The 22,265-nt window shown below is 48.3% G+C and overlaps 1 protein-coding gene across 1 annotated transcript in view; it reads right to left on the reverse strand.

Moving 5' to 3' along the window:
- Positions 1 to 7,300: 7,300 nt before the first annotated feature.
- Positions 7,301 to 22,265, reverse strand: part of LOC142576318 (uncharacterized) — a 66,312-nt gene continuing 51,347 nt past the window's right edge. The window contains exons 2-4 of the mRNA XM_075686397.1: positions 19,880 to 20,347; positions 18,320 to 18,630; positions 7,301 to 14,109 (exon numbers count right to left, since the gene is read on the reverse strand). Coding sequence (XP_075542512.1) covers positions 11,343 to 14,109; positions 18,320 to 18,630; positions 19,880 to 20,347 — 3,546 coding nt within the window. The 3' untranslated portion in view covers positions 7,301 to 11,342. The remainder of the gene's footprint in view (positions 14,110 to 18,319; positions 18,631 to 19,879; positions 20,348 to 22,265) is intronic.

Genomic DNA, 22,265 nt, shown 5'->3' on the forward strand with positions numbered 1-22,265 from the left:
TACCATCCGCAGACTAACGGCATAACCGAGCGCTTCAACCATATTCTTGGCGATATGCTCTCGATGTACGTCGCCTCTGATCATTCAAACTCGGACCAAATTCTCCCTTTCGTAACGTATGCGTACGATACTGCGGCCCAAGCAACTACTGGATTTTCCCGTTACTTTCTCCTATACGGACGAGAACCTTCTACTACGCTCGATACCATTCTTTCATATACACCTGACGCGTCCGAAAGTACTCCGCTATCTGAAGCTGCTCGTCATGCTGAGGAATGCCGCCAGCTTGCCCGCTCTTTTTCCACCGAGGACCAGTGGCAGCAGCAGTCCCGTCAGTCTGTCGACCATTCTACACCAACTTTTTCTCCTGGCTCTCTCGTATGGTTTCGGTTACCCGCTACCACACCCGGCCTCTCCGCAAAACTTGTCGCAAAATACCTAGGACCCTACCACGTCCTGGAGCAAACGTCCTCCGTCAATTACATCGAAGAGCCCCTCACGCCATCGACGGACCTACGCCATCGCGGCCGCGAACTTGTCCACATCTCTCGCATTAAGCCGTACTAGGACTCAATAATAGTCTCGTCGCCTTAAGCCGCCAGGATGGCGCCTTTTTCTGCGGAGGGTGATTGTAACGAAGAAGAGTAGCCTGCCTGCGCCATAGCACCATCGCTACCGGTATGAGCTCGTGGTTGCTGTTCTTGGCCGAACGCTTGTGACTGCTACCCATTCGCCTGCGCCCGTTGCTAATAAATGTCCTAGCAATATATATTGGGGGGTTTTTGGCTCTCGCGGCGTTTTTCGGGCTCTCGCGGTGGTTGTGTGGAGCCATTGCATTGTGTTGCCGGGGGCTCCGTGTCCCTCTCCTCCTTGCCTGGACGGGGTGGCAGTGGGTCATAAAACACTGTCGCTCTGCTGTCATCCCGCCCACGGGAAGGTGAGTGAGTGAGCGAGTGAATAAACTTTATTGTAGGTCCGGCGAGGACGCGAACTCGTCGCGCACCCGGCTAGTCCCACGTCGGGACCGGCAGGTCTAGCCCACCGGTCCGGTCGCGCGCGCACGCTGGACGGCCAGGATTTGCTTTTCTAGAGCGGGGCTACGCAAAAGCGAGTCCCACTCCTCCTTGATGAAATTGGGGTATGTCGACCCACACTCCCACAGCATGTGCGCTAGAGTGGAGGTCTGGCCGCAGGAGGGGCAGGCGTCGTCGCGATACACGTCCGGGTAAGCCTCGTGGAGAACGGACAGACACGGATACGTACTGGTCTGCAGAAGTGTAAGCGAAACGGCTTGCGCCCTATTCAACTTGGGGTGAGGGGGTGGAAAGACCCTTCTAGACATGTAGAAGAATTTAATAAGCTCGTTGTGAGTAGCGGGAGCGTCCCTGTGGCCGTAGGGAGGACAACAGGCTTTCCCCATTGGCTGACATTATGGCGGGATTCGGGCCTTGCTTGCGTGCGCTCCGGGTAAGCGAGCGCAAGACGGGGCCCGGGGAGACCACATCGGGGCGTCGGAAGGTGCGTACGTGTTCCTCTCTGCCGGCGGCGGCCCCCTTTGTCCGCCGCTGGCCGATGGTCACTTCGGCTCGTCGGGGTCCTCAGCGCGCGCTGCGGCCTCAGCGCGCGCACGCACTCTTCCATCGTCTCGATGTCCTGAGGCAGCGTCTGCCGATCGTGCTCCCGTCTGTTCGTCTGTAGTTTCTTTCTATTTCCCTTTTCTCTGCTGTGGGGCGCGCGATGGCAGGCGCTGACCGAAGGATAGGCAGCTTCTTACTACTGGGGTTCTTTGTTCTTTGTTCTCTCTCAGTCGCGGTGCGCCGTTAGCGGCCACTGGCGACCATTTGGCCATGTTTTGTGTTTTAATTAGCTTCAGATTCGGACGTGATGTTAAAACGTGTGTCTGTATTGAGTCCAACCTTAATAAATGTTCTTTGTGGCTTAGAGAGAGCTTCGCCTAGGATCTCCCTTGCTGCGCGCGCGGTCTCGCCTTCCCCTAGGCTGGGGGCCGGCGGGGCGCGTACGCGCGCAGCTGCGCGTCGGCACACGGAGGGGACCGGAGCGGGCGCGGACGCGGTGCCCTGCACGCATGGCGGCTCGGAGTGCTCGAACCTGCGGTGGTCGTCCGGCGCGCGGAATCAGAGCGTGCGCGCCGTGAGCATAGCGTGGAGACCACAATATATATATATATATATATATATATATATATCTGTCGGAGACTATGCGAATTTATAAGATCTCGTAGTAGCAGACACTTCATTTGCACAGCCCGAGTCCTCTCGCACAACCAAGAATCGGGCGTCTCTCGGTGGTGTAATCTTTCTTTGTGTAATTACTGTATGCTTGGCTATGACTAATACTGCTTCGCCTTACCGGCCAAACTGCAGCCTCTCTCTCTCTCTCTCTCTCTCTCTATATATATATATATATATATATATATATATATATATAATTTGTGGGTGTGTGTGTTTTTCTGCGAATCCGAGTACAAGCGCTGCTGCGCATGACTGCTGGTGATTCTGATTTCCAGTGAATCCGGCTTGGCCTCATTTTGGTTACTGAGTGAATTATGCGGTGTTGCCCAACTATCATGCACCAGGACTTGAAAGAAGAACAGTAGCATTACTCCAGCCGCCAGTAATTTCTTGTTACTGCGATTTATTTCGGTAGTCGCAATTAATTCTCTAACTCGGGAAGTACTGTCCTAATTATCCAAGTGTCAATGGGACATTTGTAGGCACCCCCAAATGACATCTAACTGCTGTGTTTTCACCTACGTACTAATTGCGTATAATTTCTTCCCGAATGGCAAAGAAACCTCGCACAATATTAAAAATACCATCTGAATGCTCGCCCGCTCACATCATAAAGGAGCGCACTCAAATAAGCTGATTGAAAGCAACTGCATTACCTGTCGCAAAGCCGAAGAGACAGTGCATCACCTTGATAATGGTACGGAAGGAACACCAACGGCAGGTTTGCCGTTTCGCCGCTACTGCTTCCTCTCATTTCTACCGCACACCTATTATCCGTCTCCCATGGCCGACTGAGGCCATTGATAACAAAAGCCTCTTGTTAATGCGGCTGATGCGCCACTGTGACCACGCACAAAACGCGAGAAGCAATGGAATTGGCACAGCTGTTTCAAAAAATTGGAGGACGCTTAAGCTTCGCCTTCAAGAGTGGAACGAGACAGCATTCCCGTCGACCCGCCAAGGGGTGTAAGACAATGGGCTACGGCGCAGCGACTACGCGCCCCGCATCGGACGCGGTCAGCGTCGAGCAACGCAGCGTTCCGCGCGACAACGAAATGTGCGCCTAAGCAAGCGACGCACGCCTGAGCCTTAGAAACAGCTCGTTTCTAAGGCAACACCGCGTTCACTAGAGGCGCTTTTGTACCGCTTTGAAGCATCGAACTCGTGGCTCAGTGGTAACGTCTCCGTCTCACACTCCGGAGACCCTGGTTCGATTCCCACCCAGCCCATCTTGGAAGTTGCTTTTTATTTATGAAGTGCCTGCCGTGATTTATCGCTCACGGCCAACGCCGCGGACGCCGACGCCGACGACACCGGCTTTTCTGCGACACGAGCTCCTTAACGCTATCGCGTTAAAATCCCGGCTTTGCTCGCACCGCAACGACAGAGTGCACGCGCAGCTATATTTCGCGCCAGAAACTTGCTCCGGACCAAAGCCAAATTAAAGTGACGGTTTTGTTTTTCATAACAGTGTATGCGTACTGCAAAAGTAGGTTCGTGGCAAAAAATAAAAGCGAAACAAAGAGACTGAGAAGCGACCCACGTGCAGAGAAAAGGCAAAACCGATGCGTTCAAGAAAGGAAATATACCATTTCTAAATGAGCCGAATTGGCAATCGGGATGCCTGCACAAAAAATATGAAAGAAAACATCAGATTTCAGTGTGCCCTTATTATCTATTAATTCATAAGCACCGTTGAACACCATCTGCTGCTTAGAGTACGTGTTCGAATAGGTCTTCCTCTGCAGCTACGCATTACTTAGTCCGCTTTATCATATCCTCAGTGGTTTTCTTGATGTCTGACGGTCGAATTCTACGGCAGACATCCGTTATCCTTGCCTTGAGCTAATCTCACTACCTCCTTGATTATGCAAGCACGATCTTTCACATAACCCCAAAGAAAGAAAAGCGAGAGGAGAGAGGCCAGGTGACCTAGCCGGCTAATTTACAGGCCAACCTATTGCGCAAGAAAATTCGCATCCAGCCTATTCCGTGCTCGGCTTCTGCTGTGTGCGGGTGCCCCATCTTGCTGATGTCACACAAGTGGAAGACGTGACAGCGAGAGTTTTCGGAGAAACTCATCAATCACTCCTTCAAGGATTTCGTCCGCGCAACGCTGTCCAGTCAGTGCGTGAACGAAGAAGATGGGGCCGATTATAGCACCGGCGTTAATACCATACCACACATTGAATGGCCACTGGTACTGGTACCGATTGCACTTTATCCAGTGTGGATTGCAGTCACTTCAATAGTGTGCATTATGGAAATTTACCTGGGCATTTCTCTGAACATTGGCTTCATCTGTGCACATGATGTTGCTCAAAAATTCCGGTGACATATCGGCTATTTTTGAGGACCTAATTCGAGAAATGTAGATGATTCTACAGGTCCCTGTCTTCTAAGTATTGGCGCTGATTAAGGTGGCACGGGTGAAAGGCCGTCGTTTAGAATCCTTCAAACTGATGAATTGGAAATTGGTACCTGGTTGGCCACGTCCCGCACGCTAGCATGAAACCTTGAGGCGATAAATAGTAGAACATCCGTGCGTAGGCTAGGACGCAAGGATGGAATCCTCCGCCGCTGTTTTTTGAAGCTGGCTGTTTATCTTAGGTTTTCATAATTTCTGATGATAGTCAATGCGTTTGGTCTACCGCCACACTTCCATGACTGGCATATGTTTGCGGCTTTCCTTTAGTTGCCATTTGCAGCTTCCAAGGCAAGGATTATGTTTTGCTTCTGCTCATTAGGGAAAGACGTGGCGACTGGGACGAAACAAAACGCACCTTAAAACATTTGCACTGACGTTGTCAATTCGCTTTTGCGGTGACAGGTCTCGTGGCAAAAAAAAGAAAAAAGAAAAAAGAAAAAAAACGAACCATCCGTACACTTTATCTAGGCTAAGACAACAGCTATCACAGGCTGTTTCCAACTAACACCAAACGCGACGTGTTACTTCGGCCGGGGCGCGGTAACACCGTTCACGATGTTTTGCTTCATTTCCTTCATTTCGTTCCGGCTAACTTAGAAGCAGCCTGTTCGAGAGTGCAGCTTTATGATGCGGGTGGGAACGCAGTCACGTGCTATTCTCCATATTTCCTAGGGTTTATTTATCAATCGCAAAAAATTTGCGCGCGACTAGTACGTCGCTGAAAATACTGAAGTTAGATGTCCCTTGGCTGTGCCTACAAATGCCTAATTGACTTTACTTTTTGAAACTTAGAATAGTACTTCTCGACTTAGATAATTAGTTACAAAGACATAATTAAGCATCAGTAACGGAAAAATTACTCGCAGCTACTCCCACTGTACTGGAAACAATAGGCACTAGAGTTTCTTCGAATAGCGCATTGCTCTTTTTTTAAAATCTTGGTGAATGGTAGTTCATTGGGACACCCTGTATGCGTTTACGACCTCTGCGTGCAAGTGACGATGTTTCCATCCCTAATAAATGTTATCAATAATTAGAAATAATTTTTCCCCGAGTCGTTAGCATTGTTTACTGGATAACTAAGCAATACTGAGACAAATATCATTCACGTGCATTTCACACGCCGTTGATAAAAGACTGCCGAAGGGGTCACTGAAATCTATAGGTTTTCTTTTTTTCAGGGCGTTAGATACGGGACCGTTTCCTGAGCCTGCTTCGAGTTCACCAGACCCCGTCGAATCGCGTCACAGCTAATTGAGAAGCGCAGAAACACATCTGCCCCGTTCCCGAGGCGCGGCACGTGCAAACGAGTTGGCGCCCCCCACCTCGTGCGCCGCAGGTGGAGCTGTTCACTGTTTGACTCTTCCCGAAAGTGTAGCGGGAACCTGGCACGGTTCCAGGTAACTCAGGTCCCGAGCAAAGCTGCTTTGCAGCACTGAAAGGTCGCCCCCTTCCGCATATTGTGACGGCGCTTGCAAGCTAGCAAGGCAATACCGCAGAGAGAAGTAAGCATTCGGACAATTGGGGCCCAAGGAGCGACCCTCGGCGCCGGGTGTGACACAATCGCACGGGCGCCTACCATTGGCCGAAAATGACGACACCTGAGCGGGCTCGCCGATTGGCCGAAAATGGCGTCACCTGAGCGGCCTCGCCGATTGGACGAACGTGACGTCACTTCGAGACACCGAAGGGCTTAAAAGCCAGAGACCGGGAGCAGCAAGAGAGCATTCATTGATTCATCTCTTTCGAGCTTTTTGCCACGGGCCGCAGCGTCCGAGTTGCGGCCGGCCCGCAATGACTTTTATTATTGTTAATTTCTTTGTACTCCCACTGTAAATAATGTAAATAAACCTCCACTTTTCATCTCAAAGTCCTCCTCAACCTCAGCCAACTCCCGCACCCAACAGCAAGGTCCAATATCTGGGGGACAGCAATTGGGATTGTCCTCCAAATCTTACAAGGATCAGGAAAGCACGCAAAGCAAGTTGAAGCGAGGTGAACATACAGCAACATCGAGCGAAGTAAATTTGGCGGCCCGTCGGCATTGAAGCGCTAGGCCAATGCCACAGACAGCAAGGGGATAACGCAAGCTGCTCGCGGGCCGGGCCAGCGGTAACCTCGGAGATGTGACGAAAGGCATGGGGCCGCCGACATCGACGACGCAGACGCTTTTTTTCCAGCCATTTTCGGTTCCAAGGAGCCTGCCAAGGGGAACTAATTGTTCGCCTAGCTCCCACATGAAATCCGCTATTCAAAATTTGATTGTTGGGATAGGTAATGTCGAGGACGGGCCCCAAAGTACTCACTTGCTGCAGCCACCTATTGTTGATAATTAAAAAGTTAATTACCATAACTTCGCTAATTACGCAAGTAAGTGCGGTAATTACTCTGTATGTAGAGGCCGCCAATCTGTACACTATAATGGTAAACATAATGTTACCTGGACTTACATTTTTCCAATTTTAAAAATTTGATGCAGTTAAAAAGAAACACCCCGTATGTTCCCTTTGGCGTGGAATTTCCCCGTGCTCGCGAAATGGAAGCTTTCAAAACGTAACAAAAGTAACTGTAACGTAAATTCGCAGACATTTGCAACAACACCATACACAGACATAACAAATACATTTTTTTATTTAAACAATAAAGTAAAACCTTGTCATAACAAACACAGCACAGTCACAACGTCATATAGGTTTTTCCATTACTATACGTAGTGTGAAGCAAGGTTGGAATATATATGTACACGTGTTTTGGCAAGAAATACTGCACTCGACACACGTTTACGTAAAGAAACTCTTGAATAAAAAAACAATGAGACAAGGCACGTTAATATCAACAGATGCTTTGACAGAGCACAATGTAAGTGTAAGACTGCTGTGGTTAGCAGCTCATCATACATATATTGTCAACTTGAAACAACGTTTAGCAGAACAGCTGTACTAATACCATTTTTGTAAATAACAAAACCTTCCCCCCTAAATCCTTTTTCAACGTGCTCAAATCTCACTGTACACTGCAGACGAATTCTCAAAAGCAAATGAAGCGCCGTAAAGTCCGCAGACGAAATCTACGGAGCAACGAAATCCACCGGTTGTACGACAGTTCTCACTGCGCACGTAATTGCGCTTTGCTGTGTCGGTCGGCGATGACATTACCGAATTCAGAAATCTGTGTATTTTTCTTCGATGACCTTTGTTACGGTATGAAGAACTTAGCAAACTCGCCGATTACTTCAGGCTGCCACCTTTCTTTTTTCTTATTTTCCTCTTTGTCACGTGGCCGATGCGGCATGCCATTGAATATTTCGGAAACGACAGTGTACTGTCATTGGTACATACACACAAAACTGTTTAACATAAGGGCTCAGGGAGTTTTGAGTGATGTTTCATTATTCCCTACGAAATCAGGCGCCTTCTTCATTTCTGAGTAGTTCCTGTTGAATGATTCTTCTATAAATATCGCATGAAATGGCGCAAACGCCATGAGGTCCTAGCCAAGTAGCGAACTGCTAAGTGAGCAAGCAGCATAGTCCCTATCTGTCGTAAACAATGCGTCACCAGTCTGTTCAAACAAGGTTTTACCCTTTACACAAGCACGTCAAATAAACTACTCAAACATCAAACGTCATGTCATTCGCGCACTCCGAAGGACTCGCAATATGGCGAGTAAAAAATAAAAACGGGAAATGCAAAAGAGGAGTCGTACCCTGCTAGAAAGATGGAAGATACAAATCACCTTGAGAATTGGGCACATCGAAAGACAAAAGTCGCAGCATCGTCCTTATTAAGCAGTCTGTTATGGGGGCATTGGCTTCACCGGCAAACCCACACACGACGTGTACCATGTGTACCATAAAACAAAAGTGCCAGATAGTTAGTATTCATTTGTTCAACTGCATGCATATGTAAAGTTATAGGCGTCTGATTCCATATGAGAAATTTCACTCGTCGATGTGGATAAGCTGACTTCGGTTCCTCGGGGACAAGCACACGTTTGTTTCACTAACTAATTGCGCTTTCTTCAGACATCCTTGCGGTGACCCTATTTGTGTCTTTCACTAGGTCAGCGACTGTCATGATAGGCTTATTACCTGGCTTGAAAGTTGGGCTCCCGTACGCGCTTGTCCGCAATTTGAGGTGCAGTCCGCTTTGCTACCGCAAATGAGGCTGAGGCATGAGGCAGTTATAGTTGATAACCTGCATACTATTGCAGGCGTATCAAAAAGAAGCGCACGTTGGAACTCCTCGTATGGAACTACAGTTTCTTTAAGCAAGGCTTCGCATCTGCTTATGCTCCATTTGTCACGCTCTGCCTTTGTGTTCGGTCATATGACGCAAGTGCCGGTAGAGCCTGCCGGATTGAAAACTCCCGAACTGCAATTCGAATGCGCGGCACTTCAGCTGAGCTGCAGTTCCGCAGTCTTTTAATTGTTTCTCCCGCTGTAGTAAACAACATCTTGATTATGTTGACGTAATTTGATTGAGTTAACCGTAATTATGCATGTTCTAAGCAGCGCCACGATGCGAACCCGCTCAGAATCGACCACGTGCATTCACTATTTCACAAAGCTAACTAATATGCCGAAAATGCGGCGAGAATATCTGCGAACTCGGCAATAATTAAAACTATGAAGTATTTGCACGTGTTTATTTGATCCCTGAATTCGGTGTATCGTTGGCATTTCAAAGACATAATGAAACTACCGCGTACTTACATATTTATAAACATTCAGCCTGCTCTTTATCTTGAGCATAAAAACTGTGCTCCTTACAACTGCTGCTTTGCCGAACGAAAGAAGAAAAAAAAGAGGCAATGGATATCTAAGGCGAGGATGAATACGAACTAGCTGTCGGAGAAAGAAATAGAATGCCTTGAACAGGGTGATTAGGAGTGCATCAATAGATAAAGCATAAACACATGAACGTGTAGCTGCAAACACACAGACAAACAATCATTCGATAAACTCTCACATGGACATATCAGTTTTCACCAAGAACTACTGCTTGAGGCAAAGATAATAGTTGTGAACAAAAACAAATCAATCATGAGCTTCTCTAACGTAGCGACATATTCATAAACAGACCGCTAACATGGAAGCAAGAAAATGTGTGTGCGTGCGTGTGTGCGTGTGTGTGTGTCGAGGAGAGTGGGGAGGCGGGGGGGGGGGGGAGGGATGTTGCTACGGGCAGACAAACAAACAAGCTGTGTCGAATTTGTGCACCGTGTTTCCCACCTTGCTGGAAATCGCGCATTTGCTGTAAGGATGCTGCACCTTTAGCCCATGCCAGGTGTATGCATTCTGCACGTGATATCTACACGCACTACAACACGAGTGAACACACACACACACACACACACACATTTGGACCCAAAACTAAAATATTGTTGCGTAATCTGCACTTCCAAAAAACATGAAGTCTTAATCGGCCGACGAACTTGAGTGCTTTTTTTTTTACTTTCTGTGTGTGCCTTCGATTACGAACAAGGGTAGCAATCGCTGTCTTAGAAGTGCTTGACGTGGGACCTTGCGGTGGCGCATCTATTGACGGCACTGCCCTGCCTTGATAACAAACAGAGATAACGAACAGGGAAATGCAGGGAAGTTGACCAGACGCGCATTCGGTTTGCTATCCATGCTAGAAGAGCTGGATAAAGGGATGAAAGGAGAAAAAGAAGGGAGATAAATAGCGCAAGCTGAACACACTCGCGAAGGTGCACATCACGTCTTTAAATGGTCACGTGACTTATTAAGTTAAGGAATCGCGGAAAAACTTTTTCTACACTAGCGACACGTGTCGCCATGGTACAGCGGTTAATTAAAGCTTTGTTGAGTTTGAAGGGCCTTGTGCTCTCAGTTGCCAGAAAAACCAGCAGTGCCACAATACCCCACGTCAATGCTGGCCACGGTCTGCATGGCTACACTTCTTTGTGACAGATGGCACAGTCACATGTTTCTATATTCTTTGTAGTGCAAACTGGTTTGTTTACTAACCCTGTTAGACATGTCGGCAATGACATATCCTACCACAACATCTCCATGTTCACATCAGGATAAAATGCATCGTTCTGCGCTCAAATAGCTTGCCAAAACTATGATGCTATTGGCTCACGCGAACTCAGTGGCTGTAGAAAAATTGACGTTCACAAATACAACTTCCGGCCTAACCGATGCTCTCACACGTCAAGTCAGGCTGCTCTGATTTTTCTAGTACCACGCAGTAGCAGGAGAGCTGAAAATAATCTCTTTGAAGATGCAGTTGCCAGGAGATAAAGTATATCAACGAAAACTTCCCCTTATCTGCAGAACATAAAATTCATGTTTCGCCCGTTGTACCTGACGTTTCTATGCACTCTGTCAGCAATACTGAAGTGATGTAATCACTATTCCTTCGAACCCAAATGATACACCCACGAAACATAACGGTAGAATAAACTAGTGCATATGATAGCTGCACGTAAACACATTTGTGAACACGAAAATTGATCGGTTTGTCTCCTCGTAGAAGGAAAAAATTGGCGACCGAGCAACATATCTTGAATCAAAGCAGCCCAAAGGGTTGAAAAACCGAAATTGCTCAGTTATTACCCTTTGTACGTGTACTTCAGAGCACAGGGTACAATTATGTTACCAGCCTTCGTCGGGAAATGAAGCAGCGTGGATACTATGACCTCAAAGGAACCCCGATGTCATATGAAAGCAATGTTCTGTCGATGACGGGAGGTGATGTTGCCCTGTATCCCTGCTGACTTGTCCCACTACCTCTGATGTCTCCTAGGCCTACAGATGACTGGTATTGTGAGTAGTCGTCGACGGTGCTATATTGAGGTTGATAGGGGCCTCCAAACTGCGCCTGGAATGGACCTGAATCTGGATACTGGTAGCCTCCTCCAAGGTCCTGCGACGATTGCTGTACCGGGCTGAACAGGGTGTTTCCAATTTGATATCCGCCTCCGAACTGCTGCTGGTAGGGGTCATATCCTTGTTGTGTACCTCCTATGGTGTTGTACTGCGGCTGCGCGCCGATCGTGTTTTGTTGCTGCTGCTGTGGGACGCCGAGCCTAAAATGGCTCTGGCTAGAAGGCGGCGCCTCAGGGGCAGCCGGCTGGGACTGGGGAGCTGGCGAAGTTGTTCGCTGCTGCGGTTCGAGAGACTGCTGGAACTGCGGCGTCGGCCTCGGCGTCGTCTGATACTGCGGTACAGCAGGCGAAGTAGCGAACTGCGCGCTCGGCCGCGATGGAGGCTGGTATTGTAGGATGGGAGGTCTCGACGTCTGGTACTCGAATGGCGCCGCCGTTGTCCTGTCGCCCCTGAGCGTGGATAGCGATGGCGCTGCAGGTGGAGCCGGGGTGGGCAGCTGCAGGGTGGTCCCAACATCATCAAGATACTGGTTCTCAGCTGGTGTAGAAGGCGTGCTTAACGATAAAGGCGTCGTTCGCACATCATTTACTTGGGTTACACCGGGCGTCGCCTCCGTGACGAAACTATTCTGCTGTTGACTCGGCGTCGTCTGGGATGCGGCGGCAGCCTGGTTGGGCAGTGGCAGCTGTGTATGACCGCGGAACTGGGGATCGACTAGTCCCGGTGGTGGGGCACCGCGGAATTGAGCCCCGGGATACTGGCCGGGAAATCCACCGAAAGGAGGAACGCTGCCAGGAGGAGGCCCGAACACGTGAGCGGGTTGTACCGAAGAGTACGGATTTGCCAACGCCGGCCCTTGCTGTCTGAAACCGCCTTGCGCGGAGGTGTCAACGAAGCTTCGTTGGACTGGAAGGGGAAATGCCTCAGATGTCCTGTTCCTAAGAGACGGCGCCGCAGCAGCTTCTGGTAGCACCGTCCTCGGCTGGCCTGGCACCGGAACGTCTTGCACAAATGTACTATTTTGGGGCACGAACGGTGCTCCAAGGGGCGGAAAATAGTGCTGTCGACCGGGAGGGCTTTGTCCAGGAGTGAATCCCGGTAGCTGATAGACAGGCCTTTGAGGGAATGGAGAATTAAGGTGGGGTGGAGCCTGTCCAGGCAGCAAAGAGGAGTGTCCAAACACTTGGCGTTGAGGGTGCAGTGGGAATGCTCCCGGTTGTCCCAGCTGTGGTCCCTGCTGCGGCACATCTACAATCGGCCGGCCTAGAGTCCTCTGCGGTGGGATATCAGGCTCCCCATCTGCGGGAGCTGGGGTTTCTCTGGGTGCTGGAGTCACCGTCGGCGTTTCTGCCACGGTGACTGGGGGAGTGAACGGAGAAGGCTGAGTGAACGGTCGCTGGGGCAACGTGACGCCTTCACCGTACGTGTTATAAGGGCCCTGCGGGAGGCCGTGTGTTCTGTAGAACGACTGCTCAGCCGAAGGGAACACAGGAGTCACCAGTCCAGGCGTAGAAGCCACCGTGACTACTGGAGCTGTAGCGGGTGTCGCTATGCTGTTAGTCGTAGCCGGCGGAGGCTCTGGAGTTGTCGTTGTTGTAGGTGCAGGCGTTGTCACTTCTTCCGCGGGGGAAATCTGGGAAAGCTGAACCGGTCTAGAAACCTTCACTCGCCTTCTCTTGGAAGGCAGACCGGCAGCGGCTCGGTGCGGCGCCCTGGTCACCGGGAAGTCGGGAAACTCGGACTCTATCGACAGAGTGGGTCGGCGAGTCCTCCTCGTTGTGTGGTAGCGGCTCCTGTGGCGCGGTGACGGAGTCGGTCGCTCCTCCGCCTGGACACCGGGGTCGCGGCTTTGGTCGGACTGAGCCACAATTGTCTGCGAAGTGCGCCTCCCGCTAAGCCGCTGGCCGAATCCGAAGGTTGTTCCTCCCGCATTGCCGTGGGATGAGTCCACTAGAGGCGGCGGTGGCGCTTGGGGCTCGATGGCGGGTTCTGACCGTGCGGGTGGGGCTCGCTGAACCTCTGGTTCACGTACGACCTGAGAGTGACGCTGTGCCGAACCGAAGACCCGCTGAGGCGCCCTGTGTACTTCTATGTCTCTCGCCCCCTGTGGCTGACGCTCTTGAACCGGTGGGGGTGCTGCGGCTGCAGGAGGTCGGCGCTGCCTTTGGACGACATGAGGAGCTCCGTGACCTTGGGTTGGCCTTTGATCTTGAGACAGCCCTTGCTGCTCGGTCGCCACCCGCTGCAGTTGAGCGGGTCGCCGCACTTCCGGTATAGGGAACTGGGCCAGTGGCGGTCCTTGTTCCAAAGGTGGAGGCTGAAGAGGAAGCGGTCCTTGCACTGAAGTCTGGCGTTGTCCCTGCGGGGGCGGGTGAGCTAAGGGTGGTCGGTGAAGTTTCCGGGGTCTCAGTATAGGAGATGCGCGCTGAGGAGGCGGCGAAGGCTGAGCTTCTGGTGCCGCCACTTCAGCTGGTGGCTCCTCCGCTCCGGAAACTTCCTCGCTCTTCGCCTCCTGTGCAGGAGCCTCTGTGGTGGTCGTGGTGGTGGTGGTTGTCTTCTTTGGGCGCTTCCTGGGGAAAAAACGCAGAGCAAAGAGCAAACGTAAATCTCACTGCGTAATTGCAATGATGTTTTTACATATCTCTGTCGCGCAAATTCCTACTGCAATCCTTAGCTGCCACAAGGATGCAATCATTTACGAAGCTTCTGTAAATGGCTCGAATGTCTCGGCTAGTAAAAGCTTTAAGAACAAGAAGGGTCATCATCCAGTCCACTTGCGAAGGGGAATGACAGCGTTTCTGATGAACCACGATTTCTGGTAAACTGGGATAGCAAACAGCGGCCGATATTTAAGGTCGATGCAGAACACTAGTTGTTTTCTTTTTTTTTCTTATTTGCTGTCCCTGTAAAGTTTCAATTGCAACTCAATTTAGAACCTCAATGCGGATATAAACGTATGTCTGCTGCACCTCCAGCGCTCAGTCTCTCCAATGAGTGTGCCCTCCTTTCGCAAGTTCCATTCGTTTGCCCCTTCCCCTCAATTCACCAGCGTATGCAACAGCGCCTGAGTGCAAGCCAAAATGTAGCGTAAAACCATGCTGGATTAAATATATACACATAAGGAAATATGCATAGAAAGTTTGCATGCCTTCTTGAACTAGCGTGATTGATATTTAACATCATTCTCAGTTATTGCTTGCATTACACGTTCATTATTTTTCACAATCGTTTGTGACAGCAGTACACTCAGCTGTTGTTATATGAGATGCATAATTTATGAATTCGTCATTACGTCACATGCAAATAGATAATCCTCTACGTCTCAGCGCTGCTTTCTACAGCCATATCACTTTCCCAAATGCGAGATTTTGGAGGGCTTATTACACAAATAATTTGTGTCACGGGAGCTTAATTTTCCACAGACCTTCCTTGCAACAATAGATTGAAAAAAAGTGTTGTCGTTCTCGCAATAATAACGAAAAAATCTAAGCTTAAGCGAGCAGTTCGCTTCCTGGATCTGCTATACTTATGCCACTAAAATGCAATATTGTTTGACGGACTCCATTGTACTCTGAAACACTAACAAACAAAGCATTACACTTTAGGTTAGCGTGCAGTACACTGGCAGTCAAATATATAAAAGGGCTTTAAATAAGCCAAATAATGCTGCTTCAGTCGTGCAAAACATCAATAGTTGCGTCGGACAGATATACGTCCTGCAAGCTGTACTTATAGTAACATCCTTTTCTTTCGGGAAATTCTCTGTGTCGTCTTTGCGAAGCTCTGTGAGTTTGAAGTAGTGTCGGTGAAAATGCTGTCTCTACTGGCGAAAAAGCCTCCTGTGCACGCATTCGTCCGTTGTTCTACGTTCAGGAGATTTTTTTTTGTGTGTGTTCTTGCTTTTCCTTATTTATTTATTTATTTATTTATTTATTTATTTATTTATTTATTTATTTATTTATTAGATGCGGTAGTTATTTGTGTCGTCATCTGAAGGTCAGAATATTTTTCTGGAACCGGGCCACTTTCCTGGTACGTGTGAATTATTTGACCGTGAACAGCAGATGTATCCTATGTCACAGCTTTAATTTATTATAACCTCAGCTTTGCTACACTATGAAAGGAAATAATAAGTAGTCATAGAGCGTCACCTAAGAATACTAACGTATCTATATATATATATATATATATATTGCATAAGCTTACAATGAAAAAGTGTGCTGGAAATACGACTATGTTGTACAGTTGTGAGGAAGAGATTTTTAATTGTGTAAACTGCAAAAAAATAAACAAGAAGCTCAAGTTACTTCGAGCCATATGAATTCAGACTTAAGAGAATCTCTGCCAAGTCACTGCACGCACAAGTGCTGAATGCGGCTTTTATTTGCTGGTCGCGTCTTTAGGTAACGGGGTGCCTTAGGTTTGTCGCAGGTTACACGTCTCTGGAACTTTCTTTCTTTATTTTAAGCAGGGGACGTCATCGATCATTGAAACGGAAAAAAGACTACTTGTTTGACGCAAGAGCATCGCTCTTCTATTCCTTTCTTGCTTATTGGAATAGCCCGTCATGCACACCTTTCGGAACTAAAACAACTGAATGTGTCACTATCTTAACCTCAAAGCGAGCTCACATGCATAAATGTTCATGTCTACCATGCGTACGTGCATTCATGCTTAAATCATGCCCATCCTTACCTCGCAAGACCTTATCGGAGGAGAAATGAGACACTTTTGTGAACACTGGAGTATCTTTTTCAGTATCATTTATTGGTGTTCTTTTGATATTATGTTAATGTAACCGTATCGTATCGTGCTGGTAACTTAGCGTGGTATGAGTGTATTCGCTGCTATAGCAAATTACAGTAACAGAACATCGATCATCGATGAGGATAGATTTTTTATGTGTGTATGTGCATCCCGCTAGCAAACACTCAGGCTTGTGGCAGCGTCAGCATGATTCTCCGGCTTTCCGTACGATTCTTTCCAAAAAGTTTCGAATGTCTTTGGTTCATCTCAGCGTATGTTTTCAGACGACAAAGGCGGGGTATACAGGATCTTTATTGACGCATCTTTGGCACGAAGTGTTGATATTTGGTCTCGTTCTCTATGGTCACAGAGGAGTATGAAGAAAGGGTGCTAATTTCTACAGAATCTCAAACTCCTAGGAACTCTAGGGCGTTGCGAGCAATTGATGCATGGAGCCTGTGATCACGCACCGGATACCTGTAGCATTCTGGGCTCGTTTCATATTGCGCTATGTTTCTATGCCAAACTATCGCCATCGAAGTTCTGCCGAAAAGTCGTTAAACAATAATGATACAGAGAACGGCGCACTTAGCAACGCCAGCCTTAGCGACCGTAGTAAGTAACGTCAGGTTTAGGGCACCGAAATTGCGAAACGTCGTGTAAGCAATAGTTACCTTCCATCAGTTTCCGTGGTTCAAGCCTCTAAGCTATCTAAGGCCTAAAAACAACCAGTATAGGTCGGCGAAAAAAAATTTCTTTAAAATGAAATTGGCCAAATGTGTGCTTTTTAAACCTGACACTTATGTAAGCTGTAGCGATACCATCTGAAATAGCGTGCTGGTCGTTAGGGTATGGTATTTTCACACAGCGACTTCTTAACGGTTCTTAGTGAGACGCGAGAGTGAAACCAAAGAAGCGTTATCGCAAGTGGTGGTAACGTATTCTCATGTGTGGAGAGACCCTGGCAAAAGAGGCTATTTAAATCGTCAACCGCGCTCTGTCTATTCCCGTATTCCTTTCACGCACTTGCACCATTCAAAACCTTTACTATGGCATACCAGCAGGCCCAAAATGCCATGATGGTGCACTTACAAAAGCAGCGCAGCCAGCGACCAAGATGTAAACCAGCTTGCGCCCAAAAACCAGATGCCCTTCTTCGTCGTTCCCCGGTCTTTTGCTCGTGGCCTGCTTGTTAGAGTATTTCATATCACAACAATATTGAAGACTGGAGCTCAACAATGGGGTTCATAAATGACCAGAACGACCTGACGTCACTCGGTGTGAAATACTACAAAACGTATAAGCTTCAAAAACAAGAAGCTATAGATAGCTTAGCTCGATCAGAGGACCACATCGCGATGCACCACAGTTCATAGGAATCAAGTTGCGAGACACACTCAGACAACAGCCATCAGCAAGCTTTTCGTTCGTTGTTGCAGCTAGTATTACAGCGTGCAGGATATGAAAAGGCAAAAACCCATTGTTCCGGTACAACAGTAGCCCACTGGCAGCGACGTCCGCGCCGTCAAAGCAGATAATAACTGAAGAACTTATGCGACTTTAAATCGATTCTCTTTCGCGATTTTAAATTCACCTATGACATAAGCTTGCGTGAGTTCTGCTTGTCACCTGACGGTTAATGCCCAAGAAACACGCATTAGCTTGTTTGCCATCAATGCCACATCACATTCGCGGGCACGTCAAAAGTGTTCGCGTTTCGTTCCTACCCCGAAGTACTACAACAAAGGTTTCGTCGCCGAGCGTCAAGTAGTAGAACGGGTTAAATTAGCGAAACCAGCTAGGTGACACCTATAGCTCAGTTACTCCGGGTCTGAGAAGACCCCAGACTAACTGAATGCACGGGTGCGTGTAGACCTACACGTTTCAAAGCAAGTGAGCTGCTATATACGAAAGGGTCTTCAGTAGTATCCCGTGCCAATGTTGTAGGAAAGCAGCATCTTGTTTATCACGGGAGGACCCGTGTACACCTGGCGACGATAGCCGCCGACGTCGTAGTGTTGCCGCGGTCCGTACCTCCTCCTGTGCGGGCGCGGCCTGGCGAGACGGGGCTTGGGCAGCGGCTGCTGCGGCGGTTCCTCCTCGGTCGCGACGGCGGTCTGAGCCGCGGCGTCGGGTTCGGCGTACCGTTCGCGGGCCACCGTGGCCGAGGCCAACAGCTGGCTGCGAAAGTACTCGGCCTGGATCTCCTGCGCCGACTTCGAAGGCAACGGCACGGATGCGGCCTCAGCACGGGGCGACTGCTGCGTCTCGACGTGGCGGCTTTCCTCCTGGAACTGCGGCGCTCGCGGCAGCAGCTCTTGGTGTCGCTGCGGCACCTCGTCAGCCTGCTTGGAGCGAGAGGAGGGAGCTCAGAAGTGGAGGCGAAAGCAACAGTTACAAATATGCATTGTCTACTCTGAAACTTAGGGCGAGTAAGTGGTTATGAATCCTTCCTTTAGCTCCAAACACGGTGCGAACGAATTGAAAGGTAGAAACGACACGCTGGCACGCCGACTAACAGTTGACTTTAACTGGATATGTAACAACTTGGATAAAACTGCGCGACTTATTGATACAATCTATGGATGATGAAAGGTAAAACATTGTCATCCGTCTAAGAGTATATAGCACGAAACCAAAATCCATACAGGTTTCTCAGAAAGTTAAAGGTTCACAGTTTAGGGGGAAAATTGCGATAGTCCGGGGATCAAACTTTGGACCGTTACTTTACGGCGCAGCCGTTCTACCATTTGAGCTAACGAGGAGGCTAGCAGATATAAGAGCGATATCAGAGCGTCCGATAACTACTTTGAAGCTGCTCGCGGATGGGTGAAAATTTTTCACTTCTATGAATGTTCTTCCCACCACAGGACTTCCACAGAACTGATTTACCGCAACCTACGGATGAAAAGCACAAAGAACGGGACAGGATATGAAAAGCACGCAAAGACGACCATTATAACAGAAGATTCTTAATACGTATATTATAGGTTTCAGTTATTTTTTGCATGCGTTTCAACTGTCCTGCATGTGCGTAAGTACGGTAGCTAGCTGGGCCAGTCGGTACGTCTGCATTATTACTTAGAACACGAACTAAACATCAACGACGAAGAAGAAAGACGTAACATGAGCGCTGACGCACGACTAAACGAGGCCTACCAGATCAGTAACTCTGGTGACAGGTGCGTCACCGCATTTGCCACTTATCATGCACGAGACCTGCACGAGGACTGGTTCTCAGGCACTTGCCTTAAGATCATTCAAGCATAGGCTACCTCATTACTTTGTAACCTCCCGTTTTGGAATATATGAGCCTGCGGTAAATGAAATAACGAGAAAATTGATTAACTACCTCATATTTCTTTAATTGCGAGCACAATATCTTAAACGCCCTGTATTCTAAAGATCTTCAAACAAAGCGCCAACAAAAAGTGCACGTGCAAAAGCTACCGAACACCATCGGTTTTCTTTTTTTTTTTTCAGGTTTTCTGCGTCCCTGTTGGTTGGCGCTTTTTTTCTGAAGATGAATGTAAGCACCAACTCGCCCAAGTTTCGGGTCTTTCGTAGTGTATCATAACAGCTTTAGACTAGAACCTTTGCAGGTGCAGCCGTGGTGGTCAACAACTCGTCCTTCCCCAGGAGCGTGTCCTTCGGGGGCTCCTTGTCCAGGATGCGCTCGTCCTTGAGGATGACGAAGCCGCTCTTGCCGGCGCTGTAGTGCACCCTGCGCATGTGACCTCGCGAGTCCACGTAGCCGTAGGAGCCGCGGGTGCTGCCGTCGGGGAACCGGAGCTCCTGGCGGTAGCTGTGACCCAGGGGCCCGTTGCCGGAGTCGTAGCCGAAACGGTACTCGCCGTCCAGCTTCTCGCCGATGCTCACGTAGTGAACGGGCGCCGGGGGGTAGTAGCCCGGCACGGCCGGCGCCGATCGGGGCAGGGCGTCCCGGTAGTACGGGGCCTCCTCCTGCTTCTGCAAGGGGCGCCCTCCTGTCGTCGCTTGCTCCAGTCGCTGCTGCTGGAAGCGCTGGCCGCTGGCCTCAGCTGCGAGCCAGCAGCAGAGGACCTGCGACAAGACGAGAGAGATCGGCGACCGATATGAACGACGTTTTCAGTGTTTGTTGTCGTCGTTTATCGAATGATGCGATACTGGGAAAATGGGTCACAGAAGAGCCGGCTGTTCTAAACATTAAAAAATAAACCCTAGTGAATGAGAAATGTCGAAATAAAAAAGAAATGTAAGACCAGAAATGAAAAAAAGGAAATGCTAGACAAATAACGTACATAGATGATGCACAGCCTGCACACATAGTATGGGTGAACATGGTCAGAGCAAGGCGTGAACGTCTGTCACCACATTACCGGACATTTCAAAAGAAGCCAACAAACACTGACATTACCGGAAGATTTTTACTGGATTCACTACGCGAGAAAGAAATAAAAAACCTTGCAGGTAGAGCAGGAAAAAGCACAACATTACAGGCACTGCATGAAACCCCCAGTAACAGCTCGTTTCAAAGAAAGCAGAACGGAAAATGGAGCGTGTTCATATGAGCGCGCCACAAAGTTAAATTGTGAACACATTCCCTATCAGTAGCAACGAAGTGACAAGGTACAAGCGACGTTTCTGAGTTTGACACTTCGGCTTTTGTGCTATGTACTCATTCTAAATCCCTGTAAGTGGCACAGTGGGAACTTTACGAGAGGAAACAAAAGAAACTTATGAAGGAGTGGACAACAAAAAACTAAGAGTTTGCAGTTCGCGACGAAACAGACCTACCACACCCATGTACTCCATTACGAGAGAGTCAGTATTACATTTGTTGTTCCGCCTTTGTGTACTAGGCACCCAGAAGCTTTAAGTTTACCAGAACATTGACGCCAAATTATGTAACTAGAAGCTTGCTTTTATTTATGAAATCAAAAAAATAAAAATGAGAGGAGGAAGCTTGCACAACCTTATATTATGCTAGGCATCAATAGAGGAAACGTTTCTAAAAAACGAAAGCATGGAATTTAGTGGGAAGAAACACAGCAGTAAAGAAATAGTAGCAGTGCAGAAAAGACTAACGCACACATGTGTCCACTTCAAACACCTTCAATATATATATATATGGCACGGGCATTTACCCTTCATTGTTATTGTTGTCTTCGAAAATCACGCTAGTAAGACCGAAAATAAGTCCGGAGAAATGAGACCTCGGAGGCGATGCATAACCGCATCATGCGAATATTTGATAAGTTATGCACCAACGTAACCATTTTGCGTTAGAATACAGGCTCATCTTGCATTTCTCAAGTTGGTGTGGTTGTCGATTTACGTTTCGAGTTTAACATACATTCATTTTACAAGGAATGCGAAAAGAATGACGCTAATTAACAAGCACAATATGTGTTTTTTTTTTACACAAGCTGTCTGGTAGTCAGCAAACGGGCGAGACTGTATGATTAGTGCACAGATCGCATGCACATCTAAATATTGAAAGGTTGAAATTTGGCGTGTATATGTAGTCGTTAGCAATGTAGCGCGCCAACAATATTTTCGTTATCCTTTCGTGGGCTCTATGCCAGTGAATGGTGCACGTGAATTTGTGTGGAGTGTCCTTAGTCCTTCCTCTCCTAACGGTTATCTGCAAACAGTACATGCTTATTATCTCTGTACCTGAAACATTGTATTGCCTTCGCGACTATGACAGCCGTATGCCGAATAACCATACTCTGAACGCCTATATCGCCGTATTTATCGACAATTCAAAGGACGATAATACGATAAATAACAAAAGCCCATACATAGCACTAAGGTAAATCATATATCGAAACTGTGTCCTCAGTTTGTTGGAGTTTCACTCTTTTCACTGCCACGAGACGTCGAATAGTTCTCTGATCAAGTCGCACTAAACAGAGGCGCGGGTACCTTGTTGTGCAAATTTTGTGCATACATATAGTCATATTGCTCTCGATATTCGAGGTGCTGACGGTAAAAG

Source organism: Dermacentor variabilis, chromosome 3, assembly GCF_050947875.1.
Source record: "Dermacentor variabilis isolate Ectoservices chromosome 3, ASM5094787v1, whole genome shotgun sequence".
Taxonomy (NCBI): Eukaryota; Metazoa; Arthropoda; class Arachnida; order Ixodida; family Ixodidae; genus Dermacentor; species Dermacentor variabilis.